Source organism: Helicoverpa zea, chromosome 3, assembly GCF_022581195.2.
Source record: "Helicoverpa zea isolate HzStark_Cry1AcR chromosome 3, ilHelZeax1.1, whole genome shotgun sequence".
NCBI classification, from domain to species: Eukaryota; Metazoa; Arthropoda; class Insecta; order Lepidoptera; family Noctuidae; genus Helicoverpa; species Helicoverpa zea.
Genome location: NC_061454.1, coordinates 535,139 through 560,858, shown reverse-complemented (window position 1 = coordinate 560,858; position 25,720 = coordinate 535,139). Strand labels below are relative to the sequence as shown.

Here is a 25,720-nt window from a genome sequence, read left to right as displayed (position 1 = left end):
CCCAACCAGATAAGGTCACATTCAATCAAAAAGTTTTCACACTTAAAATAAGTCAAGCTCTAAGTAGTTCTATAGTAACCTTTTGTACCCGTTCAGTGATAGAAGGACCTATGAATAAATGATTATGATGGATGGACAAGTTCGTTCGAACCTTCACTTTCGAACATATATCGATTGAAACCTGGTTACACTGTTCAAATTAATTTTGTACGTGTGTTTGTAGTAATGAAAATTTTATATGCCTTCTTGGACCACACCATAAGTTATCGGAGATGGTAAGAGAGCATGTAAGAAAAGTATAACAATTTGTGGTATCGTAATAGTATCGAGTAGTAGGTAATATCAAAAAAGCTTCTGTAAGTGGAGGTCTAGAAGTCGAGATAATAATAAAAAAAAACCTTTACAAATTTTTCAGCCTCATTCAACTTCCTTTTTCCTCTTTTATTACCTTGACAATGTCTCTAGTTACACATTTTCAGATTGAATTAGCAATGGTAATGATACAAACAATGGCGTCTTATGTAAAATTGCACGGTGCCCACATGTGATGTATTTATGAACTATAATTTGCTACTAGGCGGGTGGACTGCTCGACCGTGGTAATTGTGGAGTTCGCATCCGCTGTACTAGTGATGCACTGACTTTACTTTGGTATCAATACTGATAACTGGTCTAAAAATAAATATTCTAGAAGAAAAAACAAATCATTTTGGAATTTAAACACATTTAAGCTATTGATGATATTGTACTCGTGATAGAAAATAATTGCACTCTATAACCAAGTTCAGAATATAAAAGCATAAATAATAAATATTATTATACTATATTACAAAAGCATAACAGTAGGTAACCACCCAGCAAAGACCCACACGACTGATATCACCAATGACTACGTGATACAGTATAAACCTACACCTAAAGCAGATACTAGACTATTCCATGATTATTGTAATCAGATCATCGTTAACAATTATCGTAAGTTACTCAATAATAAAAACACAACAATCAAATGTAAGAGATAACAGTTTATTACTGAAGAAAGAAATGATAAGGAGTGTTTAAATTCAGAGCATAATCTTGTAGAAGTAGTAAAGCTAAGTCAAAATGCCTTTAGCAAGGACTGTGGGGATTGCGATCCTTACTGCTTTAGTCGTGGGTTTAGTGGTAGGGCTGACAACATGGGCTGTGATGAGGGACGATCCTGCAGAAGAAGGACCACCAGAAACTACAGTACCTGATACTACGACTACGACGACTACGACCACTACAACTGAAGCCTCCACAGTTGAACAACCGCCTGAACTGAGGAAGTTGGATTGGTGGGAACACACTGTGATTTATCAGATTTATCCACGATCGTTCAAGGACAGTGATGGAGATGGCATAGGGGATCTTAAAGGTAAGCTCTAAAATATGCTCTGCATAAAATAAATTGAATTCAGGTCAAAAGTGGATTGACCGTACGATATAGGGATTTGTAAATTACACGAGTGTGTAACGTATGTTCAACAGGTTATTGAGACTACCGGAGTCTCAATAACCTGTTTAAAATATTCGGGTTTAAAATAAATAACACATTTCAACCGTCGATCACTTTGCAAAATCTTTAAATACGATTGTTAAATCCTAAAAGGACTGTTAATTAAAATCCTACTTAGCCCTAAAACGGATGAAATTCGTGAAAGACGAGACAGCCAGACCTATTTAAATCTGTCTAAATTGGAATTACAATACCCTTTAAGGTGTTTTAATTACTTTATTTAGAAATCCTGTCATTTCGTGTTAATTATCTTAGACTGTTATAATGCTATGCCCAATCAATTGGGTTATCAATTATTACATGAAAAATAAATATCGTATCAGGTCTTTAACATTGCAGGTGGCCCTAAAATAGGTCCTTGGGGTACTCCTAGCGACAATTTGCTTAACAATACCTTGGACCCTTAACATAACTATTCTCTTTCACCAGGTATCACCAGCGAGCTGGAACACCTGGTGGACGCAGGAGTGGGAGCTCTCTGGATGTCTCCAATCTTCCAGTCTCCTATGATAGACTTCGGGTATGACATCAGCGACTTCTTCGCTATCCACGATGAGTATGGCACCATGGAGGATTTCGTTGAGCTGGTGAATAAGGCGCATTCGTTGGGTAAGACAAATTACTTTTTGTTTAACAATGTTTTGAAATGTAAGGGTGCGTCCACATCTGGCGAATGCGCCGCGAATGCGCAGCACGCGAGCCGATCGCGAGCTGTCCGCGAGCTGCGCGCGTGCATTTTTGTTCGTGCGCCGCTTCTGCGCCGCCCGCGCGCAGCTCGCGCGCGACCTAAGCGCCGCACGCGAGCGGCGCGCAGGCGGCGCGCGACGTCTGCCATCTTCGATAGTACTGAGCCAATATACGGAACTGTAAGGGCGAGAACTGATTGCGCGCAGATCGCGCGCTCTATACGAGCCTTGCGTGAGTTGCGCTAAAGAGGCGCACCGAACTATTGCAGTGACTGCACGCGCGCAGCTCGCGGACAGCTCGCGATCGGCTCGCGTGCTGCGCATTCGCGGCGCATTCGCCAGATGTGGACGCACCCTTATGAAAATATGAATCAGTATCTTAAAAATACTCCGAAGAAAAACAAAACAACAAATTATACCTAATCATTTAAATATTTATTTTTGATGCCTGATAAAGAAATCAGATTGTGATTGAACTTTGCTTTTATTCTTAGGGATCAAAGTCCTTTTAGACTACGTGCCTAATCATGCAAGTACATATTCCGAATACTTCATAAAATCTGAAAATAGGGAACCAGGATTTGAAGACTTTTTTGTGTGGGCAAACCCTCGCTTCGAAGTTGGTAACCCTACACCTCAGGTACCTTCTAACTGGGTAAGTTATTTAGCTCATAAACTGTTAACAAGACTTTACCGAAGAAATACCAATATGTTAATCTGAAAATTTTGGTTCTCAGATCAGTCAATTTGGAGGCTCAGTCTGGGAATGGAGCGACAAACGCCAGCAATATTACCTCCACCAGTTTGCGATCGAGCAAGCTGACTTCAACTTCAGAGAACAGGCAGTCAAGGACAAGATGATAGAAATCATGCTCTTCTGGATTGAGAAAGGAGCTGATGGATTCAGAGTGGACGCCATCCCCCATTTGTTCGAAACCCCTCCTAATGAATTCGGAGTCTACCCTGACGAACCACTGTCTGGGAATATGTTCTTAACACCAGACCAGCCTGGGTACACCACGCAGATACATGTGAGGGACCTGATAGAACTGTATGATGTTGTATATGATTGGAGAGAGGCTGTTGACAAGTGGGCTGAAGATAACAACTCTGAGACTAAGTAAGTTTTAAAATCACAAAAGCTCTCCTTTCCTTTTATATAAAACAGAATGAAACTCTTACTCATCTGAATGTTCTATATTTCAAGGATACTACTTGCGGAAGCATACGCAAACATCAGCATGACCATGTTATACTACGGAGATGAAAAGGGAAGAGTTGGTGCCCATTTCCCATTCAATTTCGACTTCATAACGGCCCTGTCTGCAAAATCTTCCGCCAGAGACTTCGCGTACGTCATTCGACACTGGCTCACTTACATGCCTAAAGGAAACGTTGCCAACTGGGTGGTGAGTAACCTAAGATTTAATTAAATGCTCCAAGATCTTGTTTTTCCTCAAAATTTATCTCATTTATATATTCTTCTAGTTCGGAAACCACGACCAGAGCCGCATGCCGTCCAGATTCAGAACTGACATGGTGGACGGATTGAACAGTCTCAACATGTTACTGCCAGGAGTCGCAGTCACATACCAGGGCGAGGAAATCGGAATGAGGGATGGCTTCGTCAGCTGGGAAGATACAGTAGACGTAGCAGCACTAAACCAGGGCAATCCTGATAACTATCTAGAGTTCTCTAGAGATCCTTGCAGAACACCGTACCATTGGAACAACTCCACCAGTGCAGGATTTTCGACCAATGAAAGGCCTTGGCTACCAGTAGCACAAGACTATATGGAAATTAATCTACAAGCTCAAAAGGATGCTGATATTAGTCATTATAAGGTAAGGAATCCAGACAAAGTTATAGACAATTCTTTGACAAAAAATGATCTAAAAATTTGCGAAATCCAAAACACTATCGCAAGTTTCTCTTACTTTTAGCCATTTCAGGTGTACCAAACTCTGACACGACTCCGCAAAGAGCCAGCCCTATCCCACGGCGAGTATGACGTGGAAGCTCTGACTGCCAACACCCTGCTCCTCATCCGCTACCTGAGGACCTTCGACACGTATGTCCTGCTGTTCAACGTGGGCACTGTCACTGATACTGTGGACCTCAGTGGAATCACACTGGTGTCTGCTCCTTTGACTGTTTATACTGCTAGCGTGCATAGTAGTAGGACGCCTGGGTGAGTCTTTTTTTGCTATTTGATTTAGGATTAAAGTCTATTGCTGGGCTAAGGATAACGTATACGCCGTGCATTATTCCTTGCTTCTTTCCTTGCTAACCTTAGGCTCTTCCATACGGATGCCCATTCTTTCATGTGTGCATGTATTGACCGTTTTCAAACTTGATTAAATACGAGATGAAGGTTCTAAGCGTTTCTTTAACAATCAGTGTAGTGGCAAATCATCTTATAAAAAAATGTGATTTGCAAAATTTACATCAATGTAAATAAAAAAAGAGGAAAGTTGATGTTGAATATGTCGATAATCACGAATTGGAGATGATAAATAAATAATGATTTCCGGCGATAAAACCCAGGTATTATCTTGGTAATAATTTAGTACCTAGCAAAGTACTTAAAAGCTTATAGATATCTTTATAGTCCCGATTTATTGCTTGATAGTAAAACAAATTAAGAACATTCCAGTTCTTTGAATTGCATCGGAAACGTATTATGAAATTTAGGTAATAATCTATATCAACGTTATCTACTTTTTACGTACAAGTGCGGTAAGGTGGGGTACTTAGCATTTTGGTAATTTTGCATATTAAGATACATCTAGATAAGCAAGGATGAGGAAAACCGAAAATAAATGACATCTTTGTCCACCTGGATATCGAATCATTCTTGTCTATGTTACTGTGTACATAAAGTGTTAATTAATTAAACCCAGGAACAGAACTCATGATTAATACAGCTGAATTCGGTTACACTAAAAGCCGACCCCAACATGGTTGTGAAAAAGGCTCTGAGGATGATGATGACTCATGATTAAGTACTGTCCCGTCATCCTCACTTATACTCCCTTATCCTCACATATTATGAGACATTCAAACCTATGTATTTACTTTTATTTTTATTGTTTCAGAACCGTTGTTCCTCTGAATAACATCACCCTGCTACCTGGTGAAGCGATTGTACTTCGAGCTCCTCCGACGTGATAAAAAATAAATAAAAAATATATTTATATATTAGTTAAGTTCATATATAAATTAAGCCGTATTACAACGAACTATGAAGATATCAGACCATGAATTTTGTTGTTTTAAAAAAACCTTTTTTTCTGTGTAATTGGACCCTAATTTTAGATGACGACTAAAGAGATAACAAGCATCCTCCTTTTTGGCAAGTCGGTTAAACAGGAAAAATAAACATTGTCGTAATTAGCGAAATTGTTGTCTCGTGAGCATTTGCTCATATTATAAATGTTATAGATATTGATAGACTTTAAACAAACAAATAAAGATTGCGTAACTATTACCGGCTTTTATTGACACAATGCATTATTTTGTAAATAAAGTACTAGTGATGTGCCTGACCGGAACCCTAGAACGGGATCCTGAATAAAAAAATATGCAAATCGGTTATGGATTTAATTCGTATGTTCCTAATTGGTGCAACATCAATAATATAGTTAAAAATAGTATATATTCCATACGTTGTATTTCATTTTATTATTTATTAACTGCTTCCTTCCTCTAATATAATCTCATCATCTTCAAACCCTGGGAAAATACTGGGAGATGATCTACATAGTAGAATAAGATCACATGCTAATATAAGTAACTATTTATCGACTAGGGTTTGCCATTCAGTGCACTGAAATAAATTTATTTGAACACTAAATCTGAATTTACTGCTTTATGTTAAAACTATTACCTAGTTGGAACTTTAATTTATTTACTTACATAGATATTTACATATTTACAAGACACAACTATTCTAGTAAAACAACTAAAAATCATTGGAACTTAACGAATATTATAAAATGGCCCTATAAGAATGTCACTTTGCGTATTTCTGATATGAAATGTAACTGGCGGTTTGTGGCAATTCAAGTAGGTACCAAACAATTAATATAAAACCAATGTATAAAAGATATTAATTAGTTTCAAATACCGAGAATTCATTAATCAATAACAGCCCAAAATTAATTTAAGTTTTCATTTACTTCTCAACTTCCCAATTCCGCTTCACCTTAAAACCGTAACAAATCAATATACAACATAAATAATTCCTTTGACACCTCTGAACTTTAAACCCATTAATCCATCAAACCAAAACTTGGTCCAAACTTCAATACCTGGTGGAAAACTTTTGTACCGGGTACATAAATAATGGGAATGAATTTGGTCGGTAAGTCGCATCACTAGTGAGCAAGGTCGTCGGAAGTGGTGCGGAGATGGTGGGATTATTATTGTTCGAGATGCTGTGGGTGGTACTCGCGTGTGTGGTGAGCAGGGTGGCTGCTGATGGGGTCTCCCCGTGGTGGAACAATGCTGTGTATTATAGGATGCTGGTGGATAGCTTTAGAGATGGAGACGGAGATGGCTTGGGGGACCTAAGTGGTGAGAGTTGAACACATTTGGATTGAGTTCATAATTAACCTAGACATGTCGTATGCAATACCATAATACAATATGGAATTGAAAATTAACAGCCAAAATATAGGTGTTTGACTAAAAATTATTAATATGGCTGTGGACAGAAAATAAATATTTTATGATTCCACTGGGCCTTTAGTTGGACATAGGAATAATATTCTGTAAATAGATTATGCTGATAAATTCGTGTGCGTGCCGTTTGTGCTGTCGGAATCATAATAGGATAAAATGTTAACACTAAACTAACTGCTAACCCTATAATTTTACATGAAGCAAACAATATCAGATTATACTTCAATTGAAAAAAACATTTAGAAGATAAAGTTTAATAATTATTTATAACTAACGACCAGCCCCGGCTGCAATGTTATTTATTTAATGGATGTTATTATACATATAAACCGTCCTCTTTAATCACTCTATCTATTAAAAAATACGCATCAAAATCCGTTACGTAGTTACAAAAATTAAAACAAACATAGGAACTGATATAGGAACAGAGAAAAGCGACTTTGTTATATACTATGTAGTGACTGATATATTTTTAGTTTCAAACACATTAAGCGCCTTTCAAAATTATTGAGCAATCTACCATTTAAACCTACAAACCACATAATAATTTCAGGCGCCATAAAACAACTAAGTTACATCCGAGCTCTGGGTGCTGATGCTGTCATCCTATCTCCCATCTTCGCGAAGAGTAAGGAGTGCACCAAACCTGGTACCATGGACTTCATGGAGATAGACCAGCGATATGGAACCATGGAGAATTTCAATGCTCTGTTGGAAAAGGCTAAGAAATTGGGTAAGGATGTTTAATAATGTAGATGATGTTGAGAATTTGTTTGGAAAACTAGGTTTCAATGCTTTATCTCAGTTTAGATTCTTAATTTGGTATTAGCGTATTAATTAATTGCTATTATACCTACATGAAAATATGTTTAAAATCAAGAAAATAAAAACTAAATATAAGGACAATTATAGTCATCTCGAAATCCTTTACGTTCATTGGAATTTCAACCTTCTTACGTTTGTAATAGAGCTGAAAGTGGTGGTCACTTTGCCACTGCAGACTGTCAGCACGGCTTCCGAATGGTTCACTTCGAGTGCGGACCGCGTCCCAGGATACGAACACAGGATCGTGTGGAAAGATGGCACTGTTCTCTCACCACCACCAGTAAGTATTATTTAATAGTGAAATTGCATAAAAATCAGGAAAAAAGACTCGTGTGTGAATGGTTCCGTTCCATTGTAATATAATAAATGAAATCAGCAATATAAACATCGTATGAGGGCACGAAACTTAAATGTAATTGATTTTTTGGTTAGTCACAGGAATATTTAGGAGTTTGACCAATTGTCCGACTTTCATATAGACAGCATTTAATGCAAGAGGCGTTTCTCTGTACTCATATAAAAATTATTTTGAAGTCTTTAGAGACAGTCCTCACTTTTGATGAATTGTGAAAAATTGTTCAGCTGTTTTCTTGTCACACCATTTAAGTAAAACTTATGACGATGTATTTCACAAAACAATACTGTTCTAATTCTATATCTATTTGGCAAAATTATAACTTGAATTCTTAGCAAACAATAAGACGTGCTCTGGATCCTCAGCCTGAACTAGGAATACAAACATGGACGTACCACGCCACTCGCAACACCTTCTTCGGCAACGTGAACAATGAGGCAGTGATAAACCTCTGCTGCGAGAGTGTGGCAGCAGCCTTCTCCGCAGCCCAGTGCGCCTGGCTCAAGCGAGGAGTGGCGGGAGTACTCCTCAACCCTGACTTCCCGAGGGACCTGGCTTGTGGAGAACAGCTGCTCAAGAAACTGGTGGCTGATGCTATGAGTTGTGCGCGCGCTGGCAATTTGGATACCCCGTGAGTAACCGTCTTTAGATATAGCTGGAGTAAAAATAGAGCTTAAAGCTTGAAGTGGCCAAAGGATATAATAGACTATAGACACCTACTGCAACGGGACTTTACCTAGCCACTAGCACCTGAGATATATCATTACTGTAACTAGGAAATGTGACTTAATAGCGGTGAACAAAGAGAGTATAATATCTTTAGATTTACTATGAGCATACATAACAGCTGCTATAAATTCAAACGTAGCTTAGTTTTTTATACCCTAAATAACGCCTCCAATTTTGTTTCCTAGGCTTATCCTGGTGGAATCCTCTTTGAAACCAGAGCAGGCTGCCAGGTACTACGGTGATGGAGGAGTAGGAGCCAATAGCATTATCAGCAAAGCCCTGACGTACCCATCCAGGTCTACTAACGAGATGGTGGTGGGCTTCATCGCTTCTGTGGTGACCACACCCATGGATGTGATGCCTACTTGGACAGTGAGTTTGAGAAAATATACTTGTAATCATAACTGAATAAGTGAGAAAATGCAAAGTTGTTACTGCTCCGCGCAAAAATATTTGTGAGTTGATACAAATTAGTAGATAGGTGCTTAAGTTCTGGAAATGGTTCCTTCAGGTTTAAGAGATAGTGCTTTTGATATACACATATTCATGTGTCATAATTTAACACAGTTGCATACGCGGAGCGTTGTAATTAAAAAATATCTGCTAAGTTACTGTCCATCTAGTGATCTAGGTTTCTGCGCACATACAATTATTATTACATTGTGGTCTATTTTTATACAAACACATGTCAGGGGTCAGGGGATTACTGGATAGGCCTAAAAATAACATTCGCTACGCGTTTGTCATACTTTAATTGAAACTAATTGGTGAGTGACAAGTGTACAAACATTTATGTATAACGTCGCAAATTACTAACAACATGTTATATTTGTCTGCAATACTCGGACAGTTTTAACTTTTATGTGCCTAGCTGTTACGTATGAAATTCAAACAAATCCTAAATTGCTTATTATCTAGAATTTATGAATAATTTCCCAAAGGGCACAAAAATAATAAATGGATAATTACATGTTATGAAGGGTCTCCAAAGATTCGAGATCACAGAGCATATTGCCCAGGGAGCCGGAGACCTCAGCCGTTTAATGCCTTTGACCGTGGTTCAGTCTGTGATAAAGTTTATTTATTACCCAAGGGACATAGCGTATTAGCCGCTCTGAAGAATTTACTCGCAAAAATAACAAGTAAATTGAATTCGGGGAGAAAAGCTGAATATTGTCGTCCAGTGTCCTCTAAAGTGGATTGACAATGACTGGATCATTCTTTTAATAATATCTTTGAATGTTGAATTAGATTGCTTTAAATCAATTTCGTTTTCAGACGAGTGCTCCCAACGAAAGTCGTACAGCATCTCGATATGGCAGTGAAATGGTTGACTCTGTGAACCTTCTAGCTCTGAACCTGCCAGGGTCCGCCATCATCTATCAAGGAGATGAACTGGCAGCTGCAGACACTATCTTAGCATGGAATTCTGGTACCACTTGCTGGCCCAACCAGCCTGCACCATGGGCTGCTCCCTTCCCATGGGATGATTCTCCAACAGCTGGGTTTACCAAAGGAGAACCATGGTTGCCACTAGCTCCAAACTTCAGATATGCAAATGCAAAGACAGAGTTCTCTAATGAACTTAGCCATGTTGGTGTCATGAGGATCGCTGCTGCGCTGAGGAAATCACCTGCTTTTGGACCTCATGTAGAGGTAGGTATTACTTGGATAATTTTAGGAATATTTAGTCTAACAAAACCATATTATTTTCATAGAGTAATGGATGACGGAGATATCTGTTCGAAAGCGGGACCGTAAATGTAAAAAATCTCTCTTTTTGTTACTTGGGCCAGGAACGAAAATGGACATTATAAAATAGTAGCACATCAATTTGAATTCATATTGATGCAATAAAAGTGAGTGGAAGTGCGTAAAGTGACACTATTGCATGATGTGGAGGCAATCGCGGGCGCAATTCACAATCCGCCGTTTCCGCGATTGCCCGTCGGGAGCAGATAAGCAGCGATTATGGCGTATTCCTCCATCGTTCGGGATGATGCTCCTCTTCATGGGGTGATAGAAATTTATGGAGCATAGGCGAACGCAATTCATTAAGAGCATCCGATTCATATTCTCGTAACTTTACTAGATAAGATTTGCTTGTGGTATCTTTTTTGTGCGCATAAATTATATTTTTTAAACCGGTTCCATCTGGTCGACATATTGAAAATTCATTCACATGTTTATTTAGTAAGATAGTACGCGCTGATAGTTTTAATTTTATTGTATTTATTTTGAAGTCATTCATAATCATAACATAAATTGAAATAGACTCGAAGATAAGGCTAGAGCGTGTTAATGATCTGAATAAAATCAAATAAAAAGATAAAATCTTCGACACCCGTTACTTATGCATATATTCTTATAATATTAATGATTCTATCCTAAGTAATCTGATCGCTGTAAAAATCAGCAAAAAATAAACTGACCCCAGGTTAACACAAGGCATTAGCGTACTACCAAAAAGGGCCAGGACTTTCAACCCTTTTCACAATAAAGACCTAAAAACTGTCAATCAAAATAATTAATTGTGGCTGAAATATTTCAGATAAAACGTCAGAACGGGGCCGTGTTGGTGCTGAGGTGGGGTTCCGTTGGATCCCTGCTCCTCATTTCGAACTTGGCTAAGGAACCTACTGAAGTAGACCCGTCTTTTATACCAGGAGTTCCTAATCAGATGACTGTGGCCACTACATCTACTGGGTCTAACTTCGCCATTGCTACTCATTTGGCGACGGATAAAACAATGAAGCTTGCTCCAGGACAGACAGTCTTGCTGGCTGGAGGGCCGAGGCATTGTGGAGGACCGGGGCCAGTTGACAAAATCGCCAGTAAGCTCTCGGAAGGCTGGCAGAAGATCAACAAGTACTTCAGTAGCTAGTTTATTATTTCTAAGATTATTATTATCTTAGATATTGTGTACTTAATGCTATTATTGCCAAAAAGGTTTTATTTTATCGTTTTGAGGTGGTACTTTTACAATGTTGTGTATTTTTACTTTTAATAGTACTAAATAATGCGCTGATTGACTTTTGATTGTGATAATAATGGTTGACCTTTGATTGATAATGTTGTGTTTATCGCGTAACTTGTTGTGTGTTGTGACTATTAAACCTGTTTTTATTAAAACTGTTTCTGCAACAAGTGGATCATAATTGTGTGGGATTTTGTTATCAAATAAACCTTTTAATTATGAGCTGAATGAATGGTACGATATAACCGATTTGTTTTTGGTACTTATACCTGTCGAATGTTCTTTTTAAAATTGCATGTATAAGTAAGTATTCATTGGTAATTAATACAAACGGTATGGAAAACCAAACATTTGCCTCCAGAATAAAAATTTAAATAAGAAAGTACAACAAACAATAATGCTAATGAAAACGTAGAGCGGCATCCAAATTAAAATCGATAAAGCGCGCCATCAAAACACAAAACCTCAACTCACAATATCAAACAGATTACACATTTATGAAGTATAATTTAGACGTAACGACACGTCGCCGAAACGACCTAATATCGTTAAGGATACGTATGATATAAAGAAAGTCGTACGCCCCAACTAGGGGTAATGAATCGTCTACTATATTAGACGCACACTGGCAGAGCCGCGGACGACGCGCGCCGCTTTACATTACAGCCTATTGTCTTGGTGACCTATTTCCTGACAATATAACAGAAATGTAATTTTACATAACTAACCCCAACCCTTTTTGGACAGGAAAGGCTCAGCTCCAATTTCATTTAAAAGGATTTAAGACTTCGTAAGTTACGACTCACTTACTTGAGTGCTGAGTTGCCGCGAAAATTGGATTGTGAGCTTTCAGACCCCTTCTTAGTTTAACCTAAATCATGCATGCCGCTATTGGTGCTTTTCATAAATATATTCGATGCCTGAAAGTAGTAAGACGCTGAAACTTATTACTTGGTCCAAGAAGTACAAACCGGCGGCAATCTCCCCCAAGCTAAGGGAAAAACACGGGAAATAATGTTGCAAGTAAAATGGCGGTTATTTTAAGAGTTAAGGGTAATAGGACTCACAGAATTTGCTCTTCTCAGCATGGCTGTAGGTAGCATAAACCACGAGGAGGAAAAGTAGCGCGCGCGCCCTCATGGCGGGGCGGCGCGGGCTCTCAGTGGCCCGGCGCGGCGCGGACTGACCGCGGCGCCCTATCGACCCAGCGCGCGCACCGCGCATGCGTCACCCCCGCTCCCGAGAGCCCCGCCTCGCACGCTCGCCAGGCAAGGGGTTGCTACAACACAAAATTACGGAAAATGTGAAAAGCTCGGGAAATGGAAATTGGTACAAAGGGTAAAAAGTGCTGTTGCTAGGGAAACTGTCGTATCATTTATTTGTTCCTTTACTAAAAGTACTTATTTTTATCGAGTAAGCAGCCTAAATAATGGCAATCACAGCAAATATAATTTCGAAAACTCTTTCTGTACCATACTGTGAGATGCAATGCTTAGGTTATAGTAATGGCATAAACTCAACCAGAGTACCTACTAATTACAATAGCAGGACTTTTACCTTTATCAATCCGCCAGATACTTTTCTATTTCCCATGGAACCTTTCCCCTACCAAAGGTAATACTCAAAAACGTACAACTCCAAAATCCACCCCCTAAGTTTACCTGGCAACCCCCTGGCAGTCGGGCATCGTACGGCGTCCCGCGGGCTCTCGCGCCCTATGACTCACGAGTGAATGAACGAAGAGCCCGATGAGCGACCAATCAATGCTGCATTACTACTCTATTTACTAACACTCACACGGCTTTTGGGCATTAACAGCTCGTATTTTTGTAATGGGAGGAAAGGAAATATAGCTGTCAGCTTAACTGGCTGATTTATTTATGGGCTTGCTGGTAAGCGGGCGCTTTGCGGCGCTTCTGTGGACCCACCTACAAATGCCGACGGTTGTAGCATTTTTGTTACTGGACACTACGTGCAGGAATATGCTTGAAGAGATCATGGATCCATTAAGCACTCATCCTAAACTTAGTGTTAAAAGATACTAAAAAAGATATTGAAGTACATGTAAATCATCGTCCTAAACTGTACTAGCAGTTTAAAACATCAAAAGTAAAATTATTTTGTACAGGATACTAAATAGCTTTGGATTGCTACGTACAATAAATTATAATAACAAAATTATTCATGCAATAAACTCATTATCAGCTCGCAATTTCCTCGCGTATCCACCCAATTGATAACCGCAATGCTGAAAAACCTCAAAAAATGGAAATGTACGAGTATAGATAAGGGGGACCGAACCCCCTAAAGTTGGTATTAGTCTCGAACCAGCGAGTGCCAGGTCCTCAGACCAACGCCGACTTGTCAAGTTGACGGTAGAAGGGTACCCTTACTGACTAACCTCCCCCCTTCGCCCCCCACCGACACTCCTCCTGAGAGCCTCTTGACTCAAGGGCCCTCCACACAAAGGTATCTTTTTGACAAGTTTTGAGTATATGGAATCCTGAAACCGTGTCAAGATTGGCTTCTAAGTAATGTTACAAAATGTTCAGTGAGTACTCCTGCCTGCTAATATGTCAGTTCTTATCTACTATTGGTACTTAGGATTACAGCCGGTAGGTAAGTACTTCCAGCCACGAGGCAAAGTTGATAACTCAATAACATCAACAAGTCGGATGTCCACTCCTGTAAATACATCAACATGAAATCATAAAGGTAAACCACTTAGAAACTAAAGATCAAAAGAAGGCAATCATCGACTCAAACGTCAATGTTTAATGCTTTAGTTTCAGAGATGCAATGGTGCTGAACCGTCCACTCAAGTCGCATCCCAAACCAAGAGATTTTCTAACTTCCAAAGCCCTTCTTCGCACTTGGCACACCAGGTTATTGGGCCCATGTACAGCTCATACGCAGTAGAAAGAGCATGATTTTCTCGTACGATGCCACCCACCGAACTATTGCACACAGCAGTTATTACACCAAGATATCTTTAACACATTTTGATTGGTTCAGAAGACACATTTTCATGCATGAAACTCATTGTTAGATTAGTTCCCGCCTTATCTAGCTTCAATAGTAATCTGTGGATCCACGCTGTTCCCACTTTCCCAGGTATTTGAAAGTTACAAGCGTTATTTCGCCTTGCTACGGTCTTACTCAAGACACTTGAAAACAGAAACAGCATCATCATGACAGACCATCATCACCTACCACCATTATCATGGTTTCCTCGACTTATCCTGGCTCGAGGATATTTCCATATTATTCAATAAAATGTATAAAGATAACAAAAGATTATTATATTATAATGAGTGTTGCATTACTCATTCCTTTATCTGGCATGAACTAGAAATAATTTTGGGATATTCGTCATAATCTTAAGCATGTGTTATCATTAATTCCCTATTAGTTATTTAGGTAATTATTGTTTAAAATGAACACAAATATAAACTCAAGATCCGTTATACCTCATCGTTAAATGAAAACGAAAAGTTTCGAAATTACCAGAATACTATAAAGCACTTAACTAAGACCGGTCTATCTGATAGCCCGGGATGACTAAATATTCAAAAAATTCTGATACTTATGAAAACATAGGCCGCAGAAAGGCGTCAATAACTGGATATTTTTTGTGGGATTTTAGCCTAATTTATGCCATAAAATTTTTTGTTACTCACACAAATTTAAATGGTCTAGAGCCAGTGTGAAAATGACATCATTATATCAAATTATGTTATTTGCATTAGGTATAGGTATATCTTGGTTTGTTTAATTTCTTAACTTAGTAAATAGTTTACATCATAATTTTCTCAACTCGCATAATTTTCATGGAGTCAACCTATAAAATATTGCAAACACTTCTTGTTTGACGTTTCTTAAGCACCTGTAATAGGTCTATAGATATGAAATAAAAATCTTTGAAATTATAAAAAATATATAGCAAGAGAAGAAAATTGCTTTAAATATTTGTAATAGAAAATTCCTAAAATCCAGAAATCCATACACCTAAAAATATCTAAAGCCGTACCCACACTCGCCGGGCATCGCGATAGCCATGACAGAGTGTCGGGTAGGAAATTGCCAGCGCAAACATTGGAGATGGTCACATCGGCGCACTTGACGCCTGCGGAGATTTCACCGGACGATTTCCTGCTCGTGTGTACAGGGTTTTATTTCTGTTTCAATGTGAAAAGGCTTTACGCATTCACGGGTTTTTATATTGTGGTGTTGTTACATTTAACTGGGTGTTCTGTTGGCTTAGAGCCACAGCAGACAAATCTTGATTCCAATCAAAGTTTTCAGTCAGTCTGGTACCGAATAAAAACCTGATGTTTGAAATGTGCGTACCATTCATCTTTATACTGATTTATGATCCCAAACCAACTGAAGTTCATCTTGAATTAATTATTGCATTTACGAGGCTAATTTCTTAATACTAGTCAAGATAGTTCTGTCGTTGACGTCGTTTTAGCCGCAAATTTTCTTTCAGTCCGATTAGATAAATAGCGTCCTAGGCATTATTGGCTAAATTAATCTGGGTGCATATAATTAGCACACTTTTCCTGGCTGAAAAATATACATGATATGCACTGTTTGCAATGCCTGCATGAAAAATATATTTCATTATGATATGGTCGTACATAAAGTATAAAAGTATGTCACAAGCGGCCGCCACCCGTCGAAGCGTCGACAGCAATTAATAAAAATCACGAAACACTATCGTTACACGTTCAAATTATCGCAGATAAGCCGCTATCGCCGAAACAATCGCAGATACGTGTCTGCGTAGAAGCAGACGGGAAATTCGACTGTTTATCATCATCAGCGGTGGCCTGGGGTACCTGACAACGGCCTCTACGTCTTCACCGGCCGGTTGGTATTCGAGACCTCTGCTGATCCTGGCCTCCATTCCTTTTTATCTTCAAACCTTTTTTTCCGCCATAATCTTGATTGATTCACGCAATTAATCGATTGATCGATTGGACAGAGGACAGCGGTATCCTTTTTTTCGTTTGTTTTGCTTTCTTAATCGGTTTTTCTTTTCCTTTTTGCGCCGTTTTTTGGTATGTATGTATGTCGGGGAAATGATAACCTGAATTTCGTGGAAAATATTTTGATCGTGTTCCAATAAATATACTCTTTGTTATAGTTTACAGTCAAGCATTATATCTAAACATATTTACCTACCTAGCTTATCTAGGTAAAGGCTGCATAGATATCGATAAAATATAATAAATCGGGGAATATTTATTGGAATCCGAGTTCATCCGGTTTTTAGACTGCACACCTACATATAGTAAATTAATTCATTTTCGTATTATAAATAGTTCAACGTAATGGCCATATTGCTCGCAGAGCAGATGGCAGATGGGGCCGAAAAGTGCTGGAGTGGAGACCACGGGCTAGCAAGCGCAGCGTAGGACGTCCACCAACAATGGACGGATGTTGGACAGGCGACCTTATAAAGGTCGCCGGAAGACGCTGAATGCAGGTCGCCTCCAACAGGTATCTGTGGAGATCTAAGGGGGAGGCCTATGTTCAGCAGTGGACGTCGTATGGCTGAGGTGATGATGATGAACGTAATGAGGAAAACCGCCTAATATTGTCTTGTAGTTGTAGTGTGACTAGTGGTCACTCTCCATGTTACATGAAGGACCTTTTTTATGGGAAATCATCAAATGACTTCTCCCGCTGTGTATTAGTAGCGGTGAGGGAGTGTCAGACTCTTACTGACTAAAACCCATCATGTTCCAGCGCAGGCCTTTTATGTACCAGGGCCGCGGTAACTCTTTCGAACAATCCCACAGCTCCGGCAGGCCTTGGCCCTCATGGGCCCCGCTGGGGTAACATGAAGGACTTCAATTTGTAAGTATGTAAAGCTTACTCATCAACAAACTCTTCATCTGTCTCTACACCTAACTAATATTATTATTTCAAAGCGTACCTACAAAGTAAATCAACTTCAGTTATTACACTAAGGCGCACGCGGCTACCGAAGCATTGAACAGGAACGCGTTGGTGGCGTCTCATCCACTCTGATTGCTGCACGCAAGTGTAACATACCAATGTGGCTTCTTGTCTAAGAGGCGGCCTATGAATGGATCACAGATCAATCAATCTTCTCGGGGAGTTTCTATATTGAAGTTTTCATGGTCATTTTGTTACTGAAGAAACGGTTGATGGCACAATTAAGTATTGGAGTCAATTTTATAGTTGACTAGCCTCTGCCAGCGGTTTCACCCGCATCCCGTGGGAACTACATCCCGTACCGGGATAAAAAGTAGCCTATAGCCTTCCTCGATAAATGGGCTATCTAACACTGAAAGAAATTTTCAAATCGGGCCAGTAGTTCCTGAGATTAGCGCGTTCAAACCAGGGACCATTTTGGTTACCCATTGAAAGGGTTTTTGATAGGGTTTTGACAAAGTGTTGTTTTAGAACCAATTTCATATTTGTTACACTTTTTTACGAAAACCCTTATCAATGGATAACTTCTTTCAAACCCTTTCGATTTGATACCTGTGTATTCAAAAACCCATTCTTAATGGGTTACACTTTTTTGTCGTAAGACGTTTTGAACGGGTTACCCCTTCAACGACTGTAACACAGTAACCCATTGGGACTACAAATATTGTAATTTTATATCTCGTGCCTTTACTTTAAAGTTCTAAACTACAATACGGCCGTTGTGTCTTGGCGAGTCTGAACATAGGCTCTGCGAACTTTAGCGCATCAGATCGTCGCTTGAGCTGCTGAGGAGTCCGTCTGTCACACATCACCTGGCACTAAAGATAAAGAGATGCGTCCGAGACATCAGAGAGGAGGGCAGAGACGTGAAATTCTTCTGGCTGAGGGCCCACGTGGGATCTCCAGGGAATGAAAGAGCGGACCAGCTGGCCAAGGAGGACAGAAAATACAGCGGATTACAATGTACTCCGCTGTATTTTCAAAGTTCTCGTATCGTATCAGAATGTAGCAAGCGGGATATGAATCCTGCAGCACAGGAGCGGTCACAAAAGTGTTCTTTTCAAATGTCCTTGCGGCAAAAAGAAGACTTAAAGAAGCTGTCCTTACACCGACACACATCCAGATCCTAAGCGGGCATGGAGGATTCTCAGCGTATCTCCACAGATTCCAACTCAAAAACAGTCCCTCGTGCGTCTGTGACCCCAGCTGCGATGAAACAGTCTGGCACCTGCTTTTCGAGTGTCCAAGGTTCTGCCACGACAGAACGGAACTGGAATACACGATCGAAACCGAGTCAGTCCACAGTCCACACGATCATGGGGAAACCGGCTACTAGGAAACCATTAAACTAGCCATAGTCGCAGCTGCGGCCAACAAAACGGACCGTACTCCGCGAAATCAGAACAGATCGCCATCTGAAACCAGCGCAGTCACTACACTCGCTACGACCACCACACCTACAACCATACACACCACCACCATACAACCACATTTAACGTCAACAACAACACAGACAAGAACCACTCAACCGACAACCACAACACAATCGACAACAACACTAACAACAACCACTCAACCGATAACCACACAAACTACAACCATACACGAAACATCTACAGAACAGACACCTACAGAACTGACAACCAGACAAACGACTATCATACAATCAACACACACAGAATTAACAACCACACAAAGGACCTACTAACACCAACTCACAACCAGCGCAAACACAGAAATCACCCACCAGTCAACAGTCAGCTCCAAGTACCATGCCCATCGCACAGCTTCTGGCATTCGGAGGAGACGGAGTGCCAGGCATAAGACTGCGTGGAGTCGCCTTGTTTATGAACAGGGAAGCGGAAAAAATAGGCATAAGCTTCTGCATGGGCTCGAGTCGAGCTGGAGCTCGAATAACCATTGCACCAGGCCTCGCCGCCTCGTTCAACGGTTGCACCACCAAGACAACCAAAAAAGGCAGCAAGTACCATGCACTGCCTCAATTGAAAGTAGCCTCTCACCGATGCCGACTATTGCGATTCAAATGCAAGACGATCGCAATACTCGAGTGGAGAGAGGAGACTCCATTCATTCAGGTGTGCTCACTTCTGCAAAAGATTGCAGAGGCAGAAGAAGAAGAAGCGCCAGCCACGGCTCGCACCATAAGCGTCGACGCGATGGCAGTTGAATAGAAAAGGGGTGACGTCGCAGACCGCTTCGGCTGTTTAAAAGCCTCGGAACACCATGAGGTGGTAGTATACGAGGACAGAGGGGAAACCTTGAATTTCCTTTAAGTCCGCGGAAACCCTACAGCGCTGCGGGTTGTTCGAAAGAGATACCGCGGCCCTGGCACATGAAAGGCCTACGACGGAACACGACGGTTTTTAGTCAGTAAGAGTCTGACACTCCCTCGCCGCTGCTAACCCACAGCATTTGATGATTTTTGACGTCGTTAAAAAAAAAAAAAAAAAACAGCCAGCGTCCAACTGCGCAAAGCAGGTCTGAGAGAGCCAGCCCCGGATCTAGGGGGGGGGGGGGGCAAGCCGGGGCCCATGCCCCGGGCGGCAAATTCAGGGGGCGGCAAAATCAGGCAGCTGCCTGATTTTAACCATAATAGTTGCCTACAGGGCTGTCTTAACCTATGGTGCAGCGTGTGCGAATAACCCGGGCGCCTCGGTCTCAGGGGCGCCGCGGGACGCCCCACCCCACCACCAGGAAATTTCGATGAAATTACACCCGTAGTTTCAAAAAAAGTCGCCTTCGCTTTGTTTAATTGATCATTTTGATTATTTTTCACTTTTAACATCCTCCAACTAAGTGAAAAAATTCTCGCTCGCTACGCTCGCGGCTAAATGGCTATTTATGTACTGTTTTTCAGATGGTTTTTTATTTTTATTGACGCACCGAATCAACGAACGCAAATGGCACTCGCTCTAATCATGGTTTCTTTTTATTTGTACATAATTCCTTGTTTCATTTTGTGAGTCTTCAAACAAATAACTTAAAAAAGTTCGCGCTCGCTACGCACGCGGCTACTTGTTCCTTGACAATGTAGGTACTTTTGTGTCGTAAACTCAAAAAATTTGGCGCTCGCTTCGCTCGCGCAATATTACATAACCATTACCGGTTTACCTTGTTGACTCCATAAATCAAATCCACGCTGTATCTAGACACACGGCAGTGTGTCCGCCAAGTTCGAGCAAAAAAGGCGACACACCGGCCGTGGGTTATATTACACGAACCATTTCGGGCCAAATTCGACCCCCCTGTAACTCAAAATCTATTTTATTTACGCATATCAAATTTCTAGTATCTGTTGAGACCCCCTCACTTATCTAAAATACAAAATTTCATTAATATACCTATTGTAGGTCTTGAGATATTGACGTCAGAAAATCGCTATTTTTACTATACACTCACTGACTGACTCACTCATCAAAAACCTAGACCACTTCCAATGGTCGTATTGACTTGAAATTTGGCATGGAGGTAGGTCTTTATGTCAAGGTAAAGGAAAAAATCTGAAAATGGCCAAGTGTGAGTCGGTTTCAAAATAATGAAGGTGTTTTATACCCGGTGTAAATTTATACCCCTAAGGAACTAAAACGAACTAAATTTATCTATATTTATATAATATATCTTCGAATGGTACAAAGGTTTGTATTTAGTCAAAGTAAAGTAAAAATCTGAAAACGGCCAAGTGTGAATCACTTTAGAAAATAACGAATGTGTAACTTTGATCCACGAACATAATATATGATAACATGTCATGTCAGTCAGTTGGTAAATCTAGTCATAGTTAATCTAGTTCATTTCTTTGTAAGAAACATAGTGCATATTAAAAAATCTAAAAGATAGTATAAATGAGACATTTCTTTAACTAACTTCATCATAAGAAAAAAATAAAATAAACAACCTTACAAAAATAAATGAAATCCCACCCAAAACAAAAATGTGAAAGACTGCCAAGTTCGATAATATGGGAATGCTTTGCCTATAAAAGAAGTGAGATCTGAATAAGTACCAAGTTCCATACACATACCTCAGTTAAAAATAGTTACTTTTTAATGATGATTACTTGGCAAGTTTTAATAGAAAATTAAATACTTGATTCATTGCGTTTAGTAGGTTTATAACAAGGTGTATGAAAACTTGCCAAGTAACATCATAAAAAGTAACTATTTTTAACTGAGGTATGTGTATGGAACTTGGTACTTATTCAGATCTCACTTCTTTTATAGGCAAAGCATTCCCATATTATCGAACTTGGCAGTCTTTCACATTTTTGTTTTGGGTGGGATTACCTTTTATAAGTCAAATGTAGCAAAAAGATATTTATGGAGTCTTCAAAAACAAAAAAGTTTGCGCTTCCGATTGCTTGTTACTTTATTATAGCGCTTTTTAAAACTTATTAACTTTTTGTGTACCTACATTAATCTGTCTCGACTTTCATAAATTAATCTGGCCTACTGTTTGAGCCTACAATGATTTGGACATTTTTTTTAAGTCCTTTACCTACCAAAAAAGTGACTTTCTTTGGTGAAAATAAACATAATTAGGTAGGCAGGCGGGGCGGCATTTTTCAGTATTTGCCCCGCCTAAAAAAAATTGAAGATCCGGGGCTGGAGAGAGCCCAGCAAAAACCGCAAAGGAGCAAAGGAATACCACCAGCAAAGAGAAGCACGCTCGTGCGCGGAATCGCCTTAAAGCTATCGGTTCTTTCCTGAGCACCATTCTCATCGGTCAGTCGCAAATCACCAACAGCGAAACAGGAATCAGCAGTGGAGCGGTTTTTCCGAAAAAAGCCCAAAGAGCCCGAGTCGCCGAAACCTAAGCCTACAAGAGCGGACAAGGGGCAGGTCGCCCACCGACTCTCGCGATGTGTTTGGCATCACGGACCATGTCAAAAACGCTTTCCTGGAATACGTTGCACTTGTAAGGGCCACAAAGGAGGTAAACCTTAGAAATTGCAACAAGATCATGCTGACCTTCCGTCGAGAAAATGAGGGTCTGCTCCGGGTATTACTGAAGGACGCAGAGGCGGCGGTAGACGACAACGCCAACTCCCAAGTCATTGCAGGGGAAATGACGGGGTCGTTCATGGCCGCCTACAGCGCAAAGAGCGGTTTCGTGGCCCTGGACGAAGAGGCAACGGAGCGAACCGGCAAAATAAAATTCCTGACGCCACACGATGACCCGATAGTGGTTACCGCCAAATGTACCAAAATCATGCTAGAGGATAGTATCCTTGAAATGGCACAGACCGTTTCTGGGACCTCAGACACCTCAGCATCGATGGAAGCTTGGGCGGTACCCAATATCAGATGGGTAAATGGGGTGCCGGGGTGCGGCAAAACTACCTGGGTAGTGAAACACTTCGACGAGAGGAGGGATGTCGTAGCCACCACGACAACTGAAGCGGCCAAAGATCTAAGAGGAAAGCTTGCGCACCAATTGGGCGATAGAGCGAAGACAAAGGTGCGCACTATGGCCTCAATTTTAGCCATCGGGTTCAATCCAAATGAGAAATGTCACCGTTTGACGGTAGACGAAGCTCTCATGAACCACTTTGGGGCCATAGTCATGGCAGTAAAGTTGTCTGGTGCAAGCGAGGTGGTCCTCATCGGAGACGTGAATCAGCTACCATATTTGGACAGGGAAAATCTTTTCCCATTAAAGTATACCCGTCCATATCTGGTGGCTGGCATCACACAGGAGCTGCTCTGCACCCACCGTAACCCAGTGGATGTGGGCTTCGCACTCAGCGTCGTCCACTCCAAAACGTCGCTGTCTCATGTTCATTCCCTGAGCTTGAAGGGTTTAACAGGAGCGCAAGTATCGATCACTGCCCAAAACACCCTATTCCTGGCTCATACGCAAGAAGAGAAATCTTTTTTTACTACCCAGGGATACGGGTCCGGTGAAGGGTCGCGTACCTTAACCATTTACGAGGCTCAGGGACTGACATACGACAACGTCGTCATCATAAACACTAAGTCCAGGAGGCTCCAAATTCATGACCGCGTCTCTCACGCGGTAGTCCCTAGTCGCTAGCGGGAAATGAGACCAATCCCCAATCCGTTCCTGTCCCATAATCTTGTGAAACTAAGTCCATGCGTATAGTGTTAAGTATTGTGTAATAATAATATATACATAAATACGTAGTGGACTCACATAGTCTTAAGACTAGAAGTCAGTAGACATAAGTTTTTGTGAGGCCAAGACGGCGAAAATTGTAATTAAGTAAAAAATGTAAATAAAAGCGCGGACCCCCAAGTCTGCGGTAAGGTTTTATTAATAAAAAATTAAAAAACTTTAGCGTATTTACAATCGTGAAAAAAACTGAAATTTTCATTTTTCAATTAACCCATGTATTTATACACAAAACAATCATAAGCACTAAATAAAAAACTAAACAATACTAATAAAACTCAACAACAGTAACAACGAAAACTTTTGTAACCGACTGCGCTCAAGACAATATTATAGACGAGTAAGAAACAGTTATGAAAAATTGTAAATGATTCCAAGCTTTCAAGGTCAAAATCTATTCCCCTTCTCCTATGTAGTTTAAAATAATTTGATTTAAAACCCTTTGAAAACCCCGAAAAACCCTTTCAAAGGGTTATCTACTTCAATTGGATATCATACATGAGCCGGTAACATCTTGTACTAGTTAACTTATTGAAAGGGTTACCCTAACGTTAGGGTTTTGAAAAGGTTAACACTACCAAGAGATAACACTTTTATTGACTGCAGCCATATAACCTGTAACACTTTCGAAAGAATCAACTTATATTCGGGGTTGTACGGTCCCTGGTTCAAACAAACAAACAAACTCTTCAGCTTTATAATATTAGTATAGATTTAGAAAGTACTTTCAACATAGCTTCACTGACGACAGCAGATGTGGGTGCAGTGCAACACCACAAACCAGCACAGAATTTCAAAGGTACCTTTGGTACCCAACATCTATACAGAGAAAGAGCTACATGCCGCCACTGACGATAGCTTTGCAGTTTTCTGCAAGCGTGCGTTCTGCAAGATCTTCATCGATTCAGCTGTAATACTGTGAAAGCGTTCAAGCAAGTAGACTGTCCGGAAAACATACAGAGTTACTTTCATAATGAAGTACTAAGGTAAATAATTGTTGGCAGAAGTAGTTTCATTTATTTCTAATCCTTTAGAAGTGGGAACCCGGTTTCGGCACGCCCGCATAAGTCCTGTGGCCTCCCATGTAATAGAACTTAGTATAAAATAACTCAAAACCGGTTGTTTTATTGAAATTTAATAATTATTGTCTCACGGGTAGGTACGGTAATGGTAATTTGAGATAGGTGACCTAATTTAGCTTAATCTTAAAGTGTCAATATCTTTTTTCTGTTTGTAAATAAACTACATATTTGTTTTACATTACTATGAAATAGTACTGTATATTTTATTTTAAAGGTTAGACATGAACCCGGATGTCAACGTGAATTACAATATAAAATGTTGTGCAGTTACCAAATCCTGAACAGCTTGCTATTGAAAACTGCCGTAAATAAAAAACCCAATGACATTTTCCGTCACCCAGGAATCAAACTCATTGCAAACACATTTAATAGCTAATAGTAACAGCTTGTGACAACTGGACCAATAAGGCAGTCGTTATCCTGAGTTATGGACACAATATTGCATTTAAATTCAATAATCAAATAATTTTGAATGAATTTGGCACTTTATTATTACTTCATTAACATATTTCGCTTGTAAAAAAACCGCAATTAGCATGCCGTTAACATTAACTGAACCAGTTTGTTACGCAATCTTATTTAAATGACAAATATTTGTGGTATGTGCCCACGACTAGTTCGTCCGCGTAACTAAACATAATAGGAGCTTCTACCAATTGATAGCTGTGGGTAGCTATTGATTTCACCAAATTACGATACATGGGGGCCAGTGTTCT

The 25,720-nt window shown here is 40.2% G+C and overlaps 3 protein-coding genes across 3 annotated transcripts in view; 2 read left to right on the top strand and 1 right to left on the bottom strand.

Annotated features, from left to right (window-relative positions):
* Positions 1 to 12,983, bottom strand: part of LOC124645984 — a 58,069-nt gene extending 45,086 nt beyond the window's left edge. Inside the window, 1 exon segment of the mRNA XM_047185983.1 lies at positions 12,867 to 12,983. Coding sequence (XP_047041939.1) covers positions 12,867 to 12,939 — 73 coding nt within the window. The 5' untranslated portion in view covers positions 12,940 to 12,983.
* Positions 1,095 to 5,714, top strand: LOC124645980 (maltase 2-like). The gene is made up of 8 exons (XM_047185980.1): positions 1,095 to 1,399; positions 1,970 to 2,149; positions 2,721 to 2,881; positions 2,964 to 3,346; positions 3,434 to 3,635; positions 3,715 to 4,071; positions 4,180 to 4,418; positions 5,326 to 5,714. The coding sequence occupies exons 1-8, from the start codon at positions 1,105 to 1,107 to the stop codon at positions 5,396 to 5,398; spliced, it is 1,890 nt and encodes a 629-aa protein (XP_047041936.1). The 5' UTR covers positions 1,095 to 1,104; the 3' UTR covers positions 5,399 to 5,714.
* Positions 6,621 to 12,041, top strand: LOC124645983 (maltase A1-like). Its single transcript, XM_047185982.1, has 7 exons — positions 6,621 to 6,805; positions 7,467 to 7,646; positions 7,882 to 8,018; positions 8,459 to 8,724; positions 9,008 to 9,194; positions 10,101 to 10,478; positions 11,374 to 12,041. The coding sequence occupies exons 1-7, from the start codon at positions 6,640 to 6,642 to the stop codon at positions 11,704 to 11,706; spliced, it is 1,647 nt and encodes a 548-aa protein (XP_047041938.1). The 5' UTR covers positions 6,621 to 6,639; the 3' UTR covers positions 11,707 to 12,041.
* Positions 12,984 to 25,720: the final 12,737 nt, after the last annotated feature.

What these genes read in the sequence shown, in the direction of transcription:
- LOC124645980 (XM_047185980.1), top strand. Translation starts at nt 1,105, where the DNA reads ATGCCTTTAGCAAGGACTGTGGGGATTGCGATCCTTACTGCTTTAGTC. An exon ending in TGGCATAGGGGATCTTAAAG is followed by an intron (nt 1,400 to 1,969) that starts GTAAGCTCTAAA and finishes CTCTTTCACCAG; the next exon opens with GTATCACCAGCGAGCTGGAA. An exon ending in CTGATATTAGTCATTATAAG is followed by an intron (nt 4,072 to 4,179) that starts GTAAGGAATCCA and finishes TAGCCATTTCAG; the next exon opens with GTGTACCAAACTCTGACACG.
- LOC124645983 (XM_047185982.1), top strand. Translation starts at nt 6,640, where the DNA reads ATGGTGGGATTATTATTGTTCGAGATGCTGTGGGTGGTACTCGCGTGT. An exon ending in GGAAAAGGCTAAGAAATTGG is followed by an intron (nt 7,647 to 7,881) that starts GTAAGGATGTTT and finishes CGTTTGTAATAG; the next exon opens with AGCTGAAAGTGGTGGTCACT. An exon ending in GCTGGCAATTTGGATACCCC is followed by an intron (nt 8,725 to 9,007) that starts GTGAGTAACCGT and finishes TTTGTTTCCTAG; the next exon opens with GCTTATCCTGGTGGAATCCT.